This window comes from Amphibalanus amphitrite, unplaced genomic scaffold (genome assembly GCF_019059575.1).
Source record: "Amphibalanus amphitrite isolate SeventyFive unplaced genomic scaffold, NRLGWU_Aamphi_draft 000330F_arrow, whole genome shotgun sequence".
NCBI lineage: Eukaryota > Metazoa > Arthropoda > Thecostraca > Balanomorpha > Balanidae > Amphibalanus > Amphibalanus amphitrite.
Window position 1 is genome coordinate 511,783 of NW_024881825.1, and position 14,961 is coordinate 526,743.

At 55.2% G+C, this 14,961-nt stretch overlaps 1 protein-coding gene across 19 annotated transcripts in view; it reads right to left on the minus strand.

The window, feature by feature from the left end:
* The window catches only part of LOC122388652 (syntaxin-binding protein 5-like), a 111,035-nt gene that overhangs the window by 80,964 nt on the left and 15,110 nt on the right, over positions 1-14,961 (minus strand). For 2 of the 19 annotated variants that reach the window (XM_043379890.1, XM_043379889.1), the window contains exon 1: positions 4,803-5,006. The exons of 10 other annotated variants lie outside the window; for them this stretch is intronic. In XM_043379890.1, coding sequence (XP_043235825.1) covers positions 4,803-4,979 — 177 coding nt within the window. In that variant the 5' untranslated portion in view covers positions 4,980-5,006. Of the gene's footprint in view, positions 1-4,802; positions 5,008-14,961 lie in introns of those variants that run through there. 7 more of the 19 variants (XM_043379895.1, XM_043379893.1, XM_043379888.1 and 4 more) reach the window with 6 other exon arrangements.

Here is a 14,961-nt window from a genome sequence, read left to right on the forward strand (position 1 = left end):
ACAGTGTTGTCTTCTACGGTGAACGAAGGGCGGCAATGATAGACATATTTCCATAATTTACCTTGAGCTCGTGCAGTCACTCGTGTTCCCATAAACTGCTGAAAACGAATGTGCCCCATGCACGAATGTGCCCCACTCTCCCCTATGGCCGGCTCTCCGCGGACGGCGCCCTGTAGGGCCGGCTCTCCGCGGACGGCGCCCTGTAGGGCCGGCTCTCCGCGGACGGCGCCCTGTATGGCCGGCTCTCCGCGGACGGCGCCCTGTAGGGCCGGCTCTCCGCGGACGGCACCCTGTAGGGCCGGCTCAGCGCGGCCGCTGAGCTGTAGGGCCGGCTCTGCGCGGACGGCGCCCTGTACGGCCGGCTCAGCGCGGACGGCGCCGGTCGCCACAGTTCGATCGGCCACATACAAGATGGCCTAAATTTCCCGGGGGATGCGTCCATTCTCCCGGTGAAACAGCGCCAGGCTGGGCGTCCACCGGAGGGCCGGCGCAGCGGACATTCCGACAATTCAGAACAAACTAACTCCCGCAGGGTAAACTGCAGCACAGCGCGCCCTCAACGCGTGCAGAGACTAAAAAGGCCCCATTCATGGTAGATGCTGAATACAACCCCCGATCCTGAAGCCTCTTTGATGATGAACAGGGAACGGAAGACTTGAATTTAAATAGCATTAGAAAGAGGTAAAAAAGCTCGGAAACATTTCATCGATAGGTTCTATGGCTTTGATGGTAACTGCTACGTTCTATGGCTTTGATGGTAACTGCTCGGACAAAGAGGTTTGGATACAAGGAAAAAATATTGGTAACACCAGGCGCCGTAAAAATGAAAAAACAGCGGCATATAAACAATATTGCCCAGTGGAACAACAGACCATGTACCCCAACCACCGTGCATTGTTCCCCCGTTGGAACTAAAATAAACGATAAAATGACAGTGATCTTCGTCCACCCCTCTCTTTGGTCCTTCTTCACAAACCAGACTCAGGTCATCATACCATTGCAAGTGAGATAAGGCCCTGTTAAGCATTATTCTAGTTTGAATAGTTTCCTACATTCTTGGTGCATTTATCAATTCGGTGCTACAATGCACCGGAATATACAATTATACACGCATGTTGCGGAATGGGAAGCGCTGTCCGGCCCCACTACACATTGCACAGCCCGCCAATCAATGAGCTGACGTGCACGGCCGAGACTTAGTCAACGTTGCATGAGCCGCCCACAAAAGCCGGCGTGCTGACGGACGCATTAGGTTATTAATGTCCTCATTCAGCGGCACCTAGTTAGCGGGCGCCCCGTCCCCGAGGATCGCCAGCCCAGACGATAGGGACTAATCGCAACAAGAACATCAGAACATCAGAACATCAGCGTGCAGCAGACAGCCGTTCGTCGACAGTCGGCGCAATATCCTCATTGGTCAGACGGCGGCTGCCGATGATAGGGTCACGGAAAAACTCCAACTGAAGACAGTGCAGTGTCTGAGCCGGCGATGACCTCTATGTCGTCTCAGCAAATACCTGCCACCGCCCCGAACGGCTCACACGAATCAACGGCCGCCTTAGCAGCTCCATTTGAAAGCCGACAATCTCCGCCGCACCCCGTAACGCCAGAACACAATCTCGTCCACCGCTGACATTAGGTATTCAATGCGCCCTGAGCCCATCCCATTGGCAAAGGTCAATGACCACGCTCATTGGCGTTATCGACACTGGAGACGCGGCGTACCGAGAACCGCCGGCCCCCTCGATTAGGAGCCCATCATTCGCTACTGTTTTTATACGTCAGGGGGTGTCACAATAGATAAAGCGGACAGTTGCCGCACACCGTGCCAAACGGGATGGCGGAGGCTGGGCGGTAAGGCTGCGGGACACCACTTCCAGAGTACCAGGGATATCGTCCTTCAAATGGCTTTAGCCAATGGTCTTGTCTGTCCGTTCAAGACACATGAAGGCGTGGCAAATGCGTCACGTAATTATAACACATTTTAAAACGGAGCATATGCACGAAATCGAAGAAGTCGACCCGTTTCCGGCGCCGGGTGCTGTAGGCGCCCATCGGCCTCACAATGTCCAATTCAACTGTGAGCCTCGCCCCAGCGCAGTTTAGCCGTGTTGGTCGGCCGCTGGCCATTTCAAATGTATGATTCCGTTACCAATGCATAAGCCGGCGGCTGGACAGTGTCCATGGTTTATAGCTGAGCAGCCATAGTGCCGCTATTTCAGGCACAGGCGTCCAACACTGTAACAGTGCTGTGGTCCTTCCGTTTCCATTGAGGAATGTTTGTTTTCTAAGACAAACATACCTTGACCTACATATCGCATCCTTAGCAACGCAAATGTATTGCCATTGCCATCGTTTCGCAGCACATGTCGCAGAATGGATTGCATTTTAATATAAATAGAGCCGAACAATTCTAACAGCGCACGGAAAAAAAAACATAAAACAGCTCGGGACTTAGAGTGGACAGAGTGAATACCCGCATGTGACAGCAATAAACGTACTGGCCGACGCTCACATGTCTGAAGGTCCGGTCCGGAGACCGTACAATATCATCCAATTCGTCAGCGGCTGCGACAGGCCGTGATGCGTATTTGGGTTTCTAGTTGGGCCCGAGCTGGCCCGCTATCCGGACCGGAGCAGCTGTCGCAGCTTCTGACGCAACCTCCCCGCGGGGCTGTTCGATTAGCAGCCGGCGGTAGCTGCCACAGCCCTCCCCCGTAGCTGTCATAGCTGACACAGCCCTGGCCCACAACCGCAGCTCACACAGCCCTCCCCCGCAGCAGCTGTCACAGCCCTCCGCCACAGCAGCCGGAGCTGCCACAGCCCTCCCCCGCAGCCGGCGGCAGCTGCCACAGCCCTCCCCCGTAGCCGGCGGCATAGCTGACACAGCCCTACCCCACAACCGCAGCTCACACAGCCCTCCCCCGCAGCCGGCGGCAGCTGTCACAGCCCTCCCCCGCAGCCGGCGGCAGCTGATACAGCCCTCCCCAGCAGCTGCCGTGCCTGACACAGTGACACAATTCTCCCCGCAGCTGCAGCTGGCACAGCCCTCTCTACAGCTGTGGTAGCTGTCACAGCCCTCTCTACAGCTGCCGGAAATGCCACAGTTCTCCCTCCCCTAAAACTGCCGCAGCTGCCGCCAGGGACACTAACCTGCTCATGTCATTTCCTCGTGTCATCACCTACAGCGCAAACAAATAGTTTATGGAATATAAAGCAGCCATGAACACGAGGCGGCCATCAGGCCCTAAATGTGCTACGATAATCGGTCGCTCCTGCATAAATAAAATCAACAGACCCTTCTTGGCTTGTAAGGCAGCGTCGCCATCAGCCATCAACGCGACGTAAAATGAACTGAAACCGGGGAAACTCGAACTACCTTCCAATAAAAACCATATTAGAAACTGATGAGTACATAAAAGCTTGAGGAAGCAGTATTCTGTTGGTTTTAAGGCCCGTTTCTAGCATATTAGGCCGAGTTATTAGTAGAAGTGGGCTCGGCTATCATCCTGCCATTCTCAGTCCGGGTCGTAGATGAACATTGAACAACACCCGTGGCCACGTGAGTACAGACTCCTTAGCCAGAGACACGGACCTCTCCAGCAGCGAGCGCGTTACTAAACAGCGCTATCTCACTGTTTTTGTAAGAACATAGGCCCTAGTTAGGTAGGTAGATTCGGGGTAGATCGGTGGAGTCCGAGCTCAGCCTGCACCTGGCCAGTTCCCGATCAGGCGGCGGAGGCCAAGTCCCGCGCAACAGCCTCTGCCTAGCGTGGGCTCCGGCGCCGTATATTCGCCCATTCAACACATTTCGCCGAAATCATGAAAAGAAAAAGGAATGAGCACGCCACGGGCCTCCAGCGGACACGGCGGAAGAGCATGTTAACGCAACTTCACCGACGGCAGAGGCCTGCAACCAGTCTCCCTCCAGTCATTCATCGCTGGTCTGGAGAATGGAGAGACTTTTTCAGCATTATACAATAATGGCGACCACATTAATGTTCCAACAGACCTCCCAAAACAGGAAAGAACGGAAACTAGGGAACAGAACGCATCACGAACGGAACAGTCCCCCGAGGTAGGTGTCAGCGGCGCGGAGGTGGGCCGGCCGGTCGCCGTCTCGGCAGCGCGCCACCCCGGGCCGGTATTGCCACGGAGGCGGGTCAATGTCAGTGCTGGCCCAGCGGCGACGACGGCCGGTGTCGACAGATCGATGGCACGGTCCACTCGGCCGCACCTCGGCGCCGGCACAGACCACGAGTGCGCCCACTGCCGGCCAACTTGGAGCGCTCCGTTGGGCGGCAAAGAAAGAGCAAGGTCGCGCCGAGTATTGAACGGTGCCCGGCGCGTGGAACAGCCGAACAGCGCGTAAGACAACGGAACAGAGGCATACCTGTCTGTGTGACAGCTCACCGCGAAAATAATGAAAGGGTACGGAAGCACCCTGAATTTTATATTCAAAGAAATTAAATTCATACATTCGATGTCGAAAAACAATCATTGGAAACCCAGCTAAAATTTCCAATGAGCCTGTTTGACCAAAAGTCGCCAATGTCCGGGATTTGACAATCTGCAGTTTTGTAACTATAACTATTCCCAACATAGGTGCAGGCCAGGGATAACAATGACACAGTCGAACAGTTGTATGACTACCACGGTTAGTCGGGCAGTGTGCACAACAGCCAGCGACCACGGACGCCAGAAGGGGAGGGGGCGAGGGGCCGGCCATGTTGCCAGCGGCCACGGGCGCCGGAAGGGGGCTGAGGCCGGCCCTGTGGCGGCGGGGGCGGCGGCGGCGTTACCTGGTTGTCCTGGCGGCGCGCGGCCGGCGGCGGGCGCGCTGACGCCGGGCTGGGCGCGCTCGGCGGCGAGCCAGAGCTGAACGAGTCGCCCGGCACGTACTTGCGCCGGATCTTCTCGAGCTCGGTCTGGCGGCGCGCGGCGCGGTCGCGGCGCGCCCGCTCGTTCCGAGAGGCCATGGCGGCTCGGCGGAGCGGCGGCGGCTCGGCGGACGGCGGGCGACACGCCTCGACCGGCGGCCCGAGCCGGCTCACTGGCCGCCGGGCAGCCGGCGCGGCCGCACCGCCGAGCCGACCCTCTCCCCAATCAATAGCGCCGTGCGCCGGCGCGCCGGCCGCACACGTCTCACGGAGACGGCGCCCGGTCACAGCCGGCCGAACGGGCCAGGTCACGGCGGGCCGACCACGCCAGGTCACGGCGGGCCGACCACGCCAGGTCACGGCAGGTTACGGCGGGCCGACCGGGCCTGGTCACGGCGGGCCGACCACGCCAGGTCACAGCAGGTCACGGCGGGTCACAGCCGGCCGACCACGCCAGGTCACGGCAGGTCACGCGGGTCACAGCCGGCCGGCCAGACCCGGCCACGGCAGTTACTAACCGGCCGACACAGCCAGATCACGGCTATTCACGGCTGTTCGCAGCTGGCCGACCAGGCTAGGTCACAGCGGGCCGACCGGACCGGGTCACGGCAGGTCACGGCGGGATAACCAGGCCGGGTCTCGGCGAGTAGACCGGACCCGATGACGACATGCTGACCGGACCGGTCACGGTAAGTTAAGCGCACCAGATCACGGCAAGCTGATCGATCCAGGTCATCCCAGATCACAGTGGCATGCTTGAACCAAAGACCTCTGTATACAGAAGTCTATGCTTAAACCAGACTAAGGCGAGTACCAATGAGACTCTAACTCAATATTCCAAAGTTGATGCGATAGAGGGGAATCCTTGAATGGTTTGAAGTTTTGTAGTTTTGAATCATTAATGAGGTGCTACAGCTCAAACTGTTCCCGTCACACCCAGTATGCATGCATAACCAGCATTGGTTTGGGATTATGGCCGGGGTCTTACTGGTTCATCCATCTTGGACCAATTCCAGAAGTTTTCGAGCCAGACCTTTCGAGTCTGATTTAAAATGGCTTTTCAGCAACCATCTCAGGAGCCAGCACCAAATAAGAGTTCGTTTAAGAAATACGGATGGTTGCAATGCAACCATCGGACAATGGATTTTACAGGTTAGAGCTTAGTGGTCAGCAGTTTCCGAGGAACCGGAGTGAGAGTCATAACTGCAATATTGCCAGACGAATAAACGAAGCGGATTTATGAAAGGTGCTGACAGCAGCATCATAATGATTACATTGGCATCACATCGAACAGAACGTGAGCTTATCGCAGCGTGAAAAGAATCGGTTCGGTCACCTCGCAGTGACATACACCCTACATTACGTGGAACGAAGTGGTCGCCCCGCGGTGACAGATACCCCGTGGCACGTGGAACGAATCGGTCACCCCGTAGTGGCAGACATCAAGTGGCACCTCAGAGCGCGGTATGCCTCGATTAGTCACTTCTATGATACCATAACAGATTCGACCACAGCCATGCGTCCAAAACGCTTTGGCGTACGTACAAAACCGACAACCAGCGATACTTCAGTGTGTGCCGCCAGTTCCGTGTACAAGGTACGGTTTATAAGTCCGAATGGCGGAGTGGGTGTCTGTGAGTCCAGGTGCCGCGTTAGGGGCAGGACTTGCTGCGGATGACACACCGCCAAGTAACCCTCTACCGGACCTTGCATGTGCCAAACCGAAAGCTGAGCACACCGCAAGTAGATGGGGTCATAATCCTCCTAAGTCTGAAGAGAAGCTCTCTGTCAACTTGTCAGCTTACTTCCAAAGTTGGTATCAGATGTCGCACATAATGATTAAGCGTGACAAATAATGAGGCAGGTCAAGCGATATGCTGCTCTCTAGCGTCCAATCCCGCGGCACCGAATTTGGTGACAGGCGCCTCATTCACTTTGCCAAATGAAGGACAGTCGAAACCATGCCATCCGCCCACCTCTCCAGCAAGTCGCGAGTCAGCCGCAGAGAACAAAATGTGATTTATTCAGAAGCATCGATAAGTTGATGAAACACCTAACGACGACTCTCTGTCAGCCTGAGCAGGGTCAATATGGTCATCCATGGCCGAAGCGATTCCGAAGGTTAGGAGCCCAGATGGAAGCCAATCGGAAGTTTTGCGTTATTTAACGGTCCGCCCGATCGAGAATAGATTAGCGGTGATCACAGATCGGGACCGAGCCCTGACACACCAGACCCGAGGCTATTAAAACTTTGAAATTGTTAAATCACCATGTGAGGCAAATTCGCCATTATTTACATAGCACACTAAAGACCTACTGAACACCGCTAAAAACCATCGCGCTCAGCGAAATAGTTATAGTTAGCAAATTTACATCGCATCGAGATGGGCACATTCAAACAAAGTACATTTCCAAGGCAAGTGCATATTTCCCAACTTGTTCGGATGCATTATAAGCAATGCAAATGACTAGCTGCTACGACGTTTTTGTTAGTCGAATCCTGCGCTGATATGCATCAGATTCATGCCAACCGGATGAATCGCTCGACAGTGGACAGACGCATCCGCGCCGAGTGCCCCGCTAGGCGCACACGCTGCACCAACTGTGCCGTGTTAGTAGATGCTAATTTTGTTTCTGATTTTTGTTTTCTTCAGAAGAAAAACATCGTCGTAGCATTTAATGAAAAACAATATCAAATTCTTATCTGTATTCAATGTAAACGCGTTTCGATTATTTCTTTATCAATACATTGATACAATACAGATAATGAAAACACACGATTCAATGTGTTAATGTTTTAGATAATGTTTTCATTATCTGTATTGTATCAATGTATTGATAAAGAAATAATCGAAACGCGTTTACATTGAATACAGATAAGAAATTGATATTGTTTTTCATTAAAGTAAACATTTGTCAAAATGAACAATATACAATCGTCGTAGCAGCTAACCAAGTATTTCCAAGAACACGTTGGTATCACTCACTAGCTTCCCAGCGTTATTATTATCATCATTTTCTATTTTAACCTTTTTTAATTTTATTTACTCAGTTTTCTTGTTGTGGAAGGATTGGCTAACCTTCACATACGGCCGTTGAGCTGGAGTCCTAACATCCACTCCAATAATGTCCTCCATCGGCCATATTACGCCTCTTGCCAGGTGAGTCCCAAGGAGTTTTCCATGGGCCTCAGCCGAGGGATTTTCAAGGGGGTGATGTTACTACGGACGCCTCTACTCCAGGAAGCTAATTCGCTTTGGCTTGAGCGCATTGCTAGTCGCGCCTATGTGCCCCCCCCCCCCTCCCCCAGCTGCTGACAGACCCAGCAGTGCCGAACTCTGCACGTGCCACGTCGTGGGCCAGCGCCCATCAGTCGAGGCCGAGACCGAGCCCGGGGAGCAGCAAAAACGCCGACCATCGCGGAAACGCACATTCAATTTAAGCTGTTCGCCTCCGGTCTGAAATTGGAGGACGACCTTGACCACTGAACGATGCTCACTCATCGGAAACCAGTCGGCCAAACGACTGTGACCAGAAGAAAACAGAGCTGCAAAAAGCGCATGCCAAGCTTTTCCTCTGACAGTTCATCAGGCCCACCTTAGGAGCGTAAAACTAAACATACAAGGTGGAGCAGCCGGCATGAGCCGCTATGATCCACGGAGAAGCTCGCACCAGCCGAATCCAACAAACAGCGAGCCCCCCAGAGAGCGTGTCACCCTCCTCCTCGTCCAGAAACCCCCTTCCATTACCCCGCCACGCGATGTGAGGTGGTAATAACACCGCAGCGTGTGACAGTCGCCGGCTTCAGCTCCATTCTAACCCTCATCCCCGGCGCCGTCCCCGGATACAGCCCCAGCAGACTGCGTCTCCGTCTCCGTCCCCGGTTACAGCCCCAGCAGACTGCGTTTCCGTCTCCGTGCCCGTCTCGTCTCTGTCCCCGTCTTCAGCCCCGGCATCCGTCTCATGCCTGAAACAGACTCTTTCCGCAGTCAGGAAATCGCATGCGAGAGCCTATTCAAATACCTACATGGAAGCTCGCTCGCATCAATCCACGCACCTCTCGCAAGCGATTGATGCGGGAAGAATTATCATGTATTTGAATAGGCTCTCGCATGCGATTTCCTGAACGCGGAAAGAGTCTGTTTCAGCCTTCAGTCCCAGCAGCCTTCTCCAGGTCAGCGGCGGCAGCGGTCTCCGTCTCCGTCTGTGCGTCAGTCTCCGTCTCCGTCTCGGCGTCGGTCTCCGTCTCCGTCTCGGCGTCGGTCTCCGTCTCCGTCTCCGTCTGTGCGTCCGTCTCCGTCTCCGTCTGTGCGTCAGTCTCCGTCTCCGTCTCGGCGTCGCTCTCCGGGCGCCCGGCGGCTGACCGTGGCCGTGCCGCGCGCCGCGCCGGGAGACCGGTCGGGGCCGGCCGGGGCCCAGCCGACCGCCTGGTATCGACCGGCCGCCCGGCCAGCCGACCTGGGCCGGCCGAGCCGCGTCGCGCGCAACCGCCGCGCCGCCCCGCGCCGCACCGGCAGGCCAGGTCACACGGCGCCACCGGCGGCGGCGGCCGCACAGCCAGACCAGAGGCCGGCGGCGACAATACAGTGAAACGGGGGAGAGCCGATCACAACAGTATGTGGATACAGCGGCGGTAACAGCCGATATCAGCAGTATGCGGAGGAGCCGGTAACAACAGTATGTGGAGACGGTTAGAGCCCCGGGGATAGCAGCCGCCAACGGCTGTGTGTGGAGGGGCCGGTAACTTCAGTATGTGGAGACTATCCGCAGCAGTCGCGCGGCAAAACACGTAGAACCGGTAACGGCCGCATGCGGCAAGGTGGGGAGAGCCGGAGAACATAAATGTTTGAAGTTGGAGAGAGCCGGTCATAGTCCAATGTCCACCATACAGAGACTGATGCACTGTGCAGAGACAGATAGGTCGGCTAAAGGTCGGGTATCAGCAGAACGTAATGACGGCCGTCCCGGGCCGCGGACGGCCGGCCGGCGCAGTAACGGACTACGGTGACAAATGGAGTGGGGCGGCGACGGATAGAAACATATCATCACGAGAGCGGATGGACGAGTGCGGGCGGCAATAGTGCGCCAGCATCTGGGCGGGATCATCAGATGGTGAGAGATGGCCGCCGAGGGTCACACATCACCGCCAGAGCACGGCGCCAATGGGCACTACATCAGCAAACGAATGTTGTGTACGATATAGCAGAGCTGGAACCAGAGGAGCTGAGGAATTTTCTTCCGTGACCAGAGAAAATCGTGGATCACCCCAAAGGGGTCTGTGGAAATACCTACGTATTGTCGAGATCTTCAGAAAGCACCTATGAACATAGAACAAAGTAGTTCACGGAACATCGCAATCCAAAAATGGCCACTAGACCGTACCGACTCCGCCAGCTGACATGGCGGTTCACCGTCGGTACGAGCCGGTACAGACCGCCAGGCACCGGTGCGGACTGCCCGGTACCGGTGCGGACCGCCGGGTAGGTACGGAGCGCCGGGTATGTACGGACCACACCGCGCCTCACGTGTCCGGTGATATGGACCGCCCGACACCGGTGCAGACCGCCGGGTACGGACCATACCGCACCGGTGCAGACCGCCCGGAACAGACCACACCGCACCTCACATGTCCGGTGATAAGGACCGTCCGGTACCGGTGCGGACCACCGGGTACGGACCGCCCGGCTCCGGTGCGGACCGCCGGGTACAGACCACACCGCACCGGTGCAGACCACGGGGTACAGACCACACCGCACCGGTGCAGACCACGGGGTACAGACCACACCGCACCTGTGCAGACCACGGGGTACAGACCACACCACACCGGTGCAGACCACAGGGTACAGACCACACCGCACCTCACGTGTCCTGTGGAGCCCAGCTGCCTCCAACCAGCCATACACCTCCCCGAACCGCCGCCAGGTCAGGTCAGGTCCCACCGGCTCCGAGCGAGACCGACAATACGGCTCCGCCGCGGCCCGGCAGGTCAGCGACTTCGCCAAGAAGCGTCTCATAAGAGCCCCAGGAATGAGCGCATCAATGGTCCGAAATTCACAGACGGCAGCAGGAAAATTAGAGAGGAATTCACAGCAAAATGTTCGCGGAGAGATAAAGGCGCATACAGAATTAATGAAATAGCGCAGTGGAACAGAATTCAGAGCGTCTCGGGGCTGTTTGAAGACATTTAAGACAAAGGCAGAGCAGCGCGGGGGTGGGGAAAGGCCACGGCCAAATATTTGGTAACAAAGCATTAGGAAGACGACGTTTTGCATAATACATTTCATTGGGAGGATCCCGCGGCGCATTCTAGATCACAAGACACTGAACACTGCGGGTCGTATTCTAACCCGCGCACCGACGGGGGTCTGCGCCAACTTAGTACCGACGGGGGGGGGCGGATGACCGCCCCCCCCCCCTGAGATCTCGAGAACGAAGCAAGATAGCGACAAGCGGTAAACGGCATCGGATACGCACGGACAAGGTCTACAATTTTTACTAAAGTCATTTTCAGGTCAGGTCAAAGATGACGTCACAGGGGTCGAAAAAGTCAAAATGGCGGCGCTAGATATGGAGAGGGTTTTTCTCGAATAACTTTCGAAGTAGTCAAGATAGGAACAAACTAAGGGCATCATCGTGATCCTCTCGTCAATCCGCATCGAATGATATATATGTTGACCTCGAAAGGTCAAGGTCAAAGGTTGACCTCAGGTCACGTGACCTCGAGGTCATCATGTATATCATTCGATGCGTCTTGACGAGCTGAACACAATGAGACCATCCGCGCGGCTGTATCTTGTTCCTGTAAGGAGTTATTGGCAAAAAACCTTTGGTGACCTTTGATGACGTCACATGACCTTACAGCTGCCCAACAGCAAAACAGACCTCAAGGTAGTAAAGGTTGATCGTATGTGAAGTCATGTATGGTATATGGGGCCATTCCGACCCGTTTTAGTGGTAAAAACAGGGAGTTGATTTTTCCCCCATTGACTTATAATGGGGAGGTCGCGAAATTGACCTGACCTTAGGTCACCGACATCAAAATTCCGAGATATACAAATTGTAGCTACTAATGACCTAATAACATCCTGCGACTTTCAAAGGCCTCCGACATCTACTGTAGCTCTGGCACGGTGACAAAGTTGCAAAAAAGTGACTTGAGGTTGGGTCATTCAAAGTGACCTGGTGACCTGACCTTAAAAGTTAGGAGGTTCAAACTTGCACACCATGTGTAAAATTGATGAGAGAATAGTCATACCAAATTTCGCAAAATCCGCGAAAAAACCTCAGGGGGGGGGGGCGGATATCCGCCCCCCCCCCCCGTCGGTGCGCGGGCTAAGACGACGTGGATCTGCACGGAGTTTTCATTGGTCAGTTAGTAGAGTTGTTCGAGGTTGTCAGGTGCAGCTTGGTACGTTGACGGCGGAACCGTTTTTCACGCCTTTGATGAGTCCCGCTAGATATCCAGTCTCAGCCAAATGATGCACTCCACCAACTCTTCACCTATGCCAGGGCCGATTCGAGGCGGTTGAGACCAGCGGTACAGTCTAGCTTCCAGGCGCCGACAACTAGTGCCATCTATGGGCAGGAATTGGTACAACAGACCGTCGAGCCGCGATGCGCGAGCCGAGCGGTACAGTCTAGATTTCAGGCACCCAAAACTAGTGCCATCTATGGGCAGGGATCGAAACAGCAGCCCGTTGGACGGCGGCCTGCGAGCCCAGCGGTACAGCCTACTTTTCAGGCGCCGACCACTAACGTCATCTATTGACGGTAGCCAGAGCTACGGAGCTCCGCCGCCGCGCGTTACTCCAGCCTCATCCTCGGCCGCTATTGAAACTCGCGGGAGCTAGGCCTGGCCCATCCCGGCAATCCGCTACCGACCAAGATGGTTCGGCGACCACTACCACGGGTCACAAACCAGTGGCAGCGGTCGCCGAACGAACGGATGTCATCAGTGACAATGGCGGCCTGTGTGGACAATGGCGGCCCCTTGAAGAGTCTGACTACGGTGGGGACGGAGTGCACACTGCACAAATTATGCACCGATCCATAAATTTCCGATCGGGCGGTAGGCTACAGAAACTGGGCAACAAACTCGATCGGACTGGGATTCAATACGTAGTGATAGCTATTCTAGCACCAACCCTGACTTTGGTCAAGCAAAACCAGAAAGAATCACAAACATTGCAGTTACTTTTAATTTTGATGACTCAGTGTGTTGTGGGTAACATGAACGCAAGCGGCAAGCGGTAGAAACCAGCATGAAATAACAGGAAAAACGTCTGGAACATACTGACTCGGTGCCAGGTGAGCTGGTCTTGAGACGCTGAGATGGGTTTTGGGCTGTGATGGACCGAGGCTGGAATGAGCTGAGGCCCTTTCAACTCTAGGGCGAGGGCGGTTACTGAAATGAGCCAGCTCTCGTGTTCAGTCCCACCACACCAGAGTAGAAATTACGACCAAAACAACAACCCCAACCAGAGCGATGCGCTCATCAATTTTCCCACCATCTTCGAGCTAACTGCTCCTTCGAACAAATTCTAGACGAACAGTTGTAGACAATTTTTCCAACTTTGGTGGAAACTTTTGACAATTTTCTGAAAATTGCAGCACCCGTCTCGGCCCTGATCACCATTAAAAATGGCCGATAATTGTGCTATATCTTTATGTGTCAAAACTAGCGCAGACCTCGCGCAAACCCTCATAACTAAATCTGACGCCATACGGGTTGGCCAAGATTATCTAAATCATCAAGCAAGGCCATTCTTTAACTGAGGGTCTAAAAGTCAGGCATGTCTTAACCACTTCTCCACTGCCCATTACCGCGTCGCCTCTTTGCCAAGTATCTCGCGCCACTGCACCATCAGACTCTCGTAGCTCTCTTAGTCCCCACCGCACCACCAGGCCCTCGTAGCTCTCCCAGTCCCCACCGCGCCATCAAGCTCTCCTATCTCTCTCCCCGCCGCACCCACCAGGCGCCCTGCACCCAGCGAGGCGCCGTCTGAATCACGGCGGGAGGCGCGGGCGGATTCGGCTCGGCCCTTGCGCCGAGCGCGGCCGGTCGATGCAGTTTACAGTTGACACGAGCGGAACTAATCTGGCGGCATAACGGCGCGCCGCTAACGGGCTCTAATTCCGCCGGCCGGCCGGGCGGAGCGGCGCTGCCCGACTGAACTGCGCCGCTCGCACCGGACGCCGCCGCGGCATCTGAACGCACAACAGGTGCAGAACGCCTACCAAACGAGCCACTCACTACAAGAAAAGGTGCATGGCGCCGCATCAACTTGTCATCCCAACAAATCGTTAGGAAGCTTTGATATAATACCATGAGGACAAGTCTTCCAGTGCAAAACCATCAGCGCCCAGCGGTACACAATGTACGTACACCGCTTCCAAGCGAACTCGTGCGCCTCAGCATGTGACTAGGGTAGTATGTAGAAACCACAGTACAGCTAGCGTCACCGATGGGTGTGACGTCACTGCCATTCCAGTCCCAGCCGCCCTGGGTGTGACGTCACCGTCGGTAAAGTCCATCCATCTGTCGTGACTGCCGTAACAGTCCGACCCCCTGACGTCACCACCAGTACAGTCTGTCCCTCTGACGTCACGCCGGTACAGCCCGTCCCTCTGACGTCACCGCCAGTACAGTCTGTCCCTCTGACGTCACGCCGGTACAGTCAGCCCCTCTGACGTCACCGCCGGTACAGTCCGTCCCTCTGCGGCCGACTCTGCCGCCTGCGGTGGACAACTGACCCGTACAGCAGCCCCGCCCCGAACCGTCAGTCAGCCTGGACAACGGGCCCGAACAGCTTTCTTGTCATCTTGACAACAATTCTTACTACCAGCCTTTTTTGCCTGGCAGGTGACATTTTATTTATAAAAGTCGCAGTGTATTAGCATCCACAACTTTTGCTAGAATATAGACAAGCATTATATTGAGAGCACCTAAATATCCACGATTAAAAGCCTGAATTTAAAACCCAACAATGCCACTGTTTTCATTTTTACTCGTAGATGTCCATTGGACATGTACGCTCAACTCAAAACATCCGCAACAATAGGGAGGGCATTCGATTGGCTG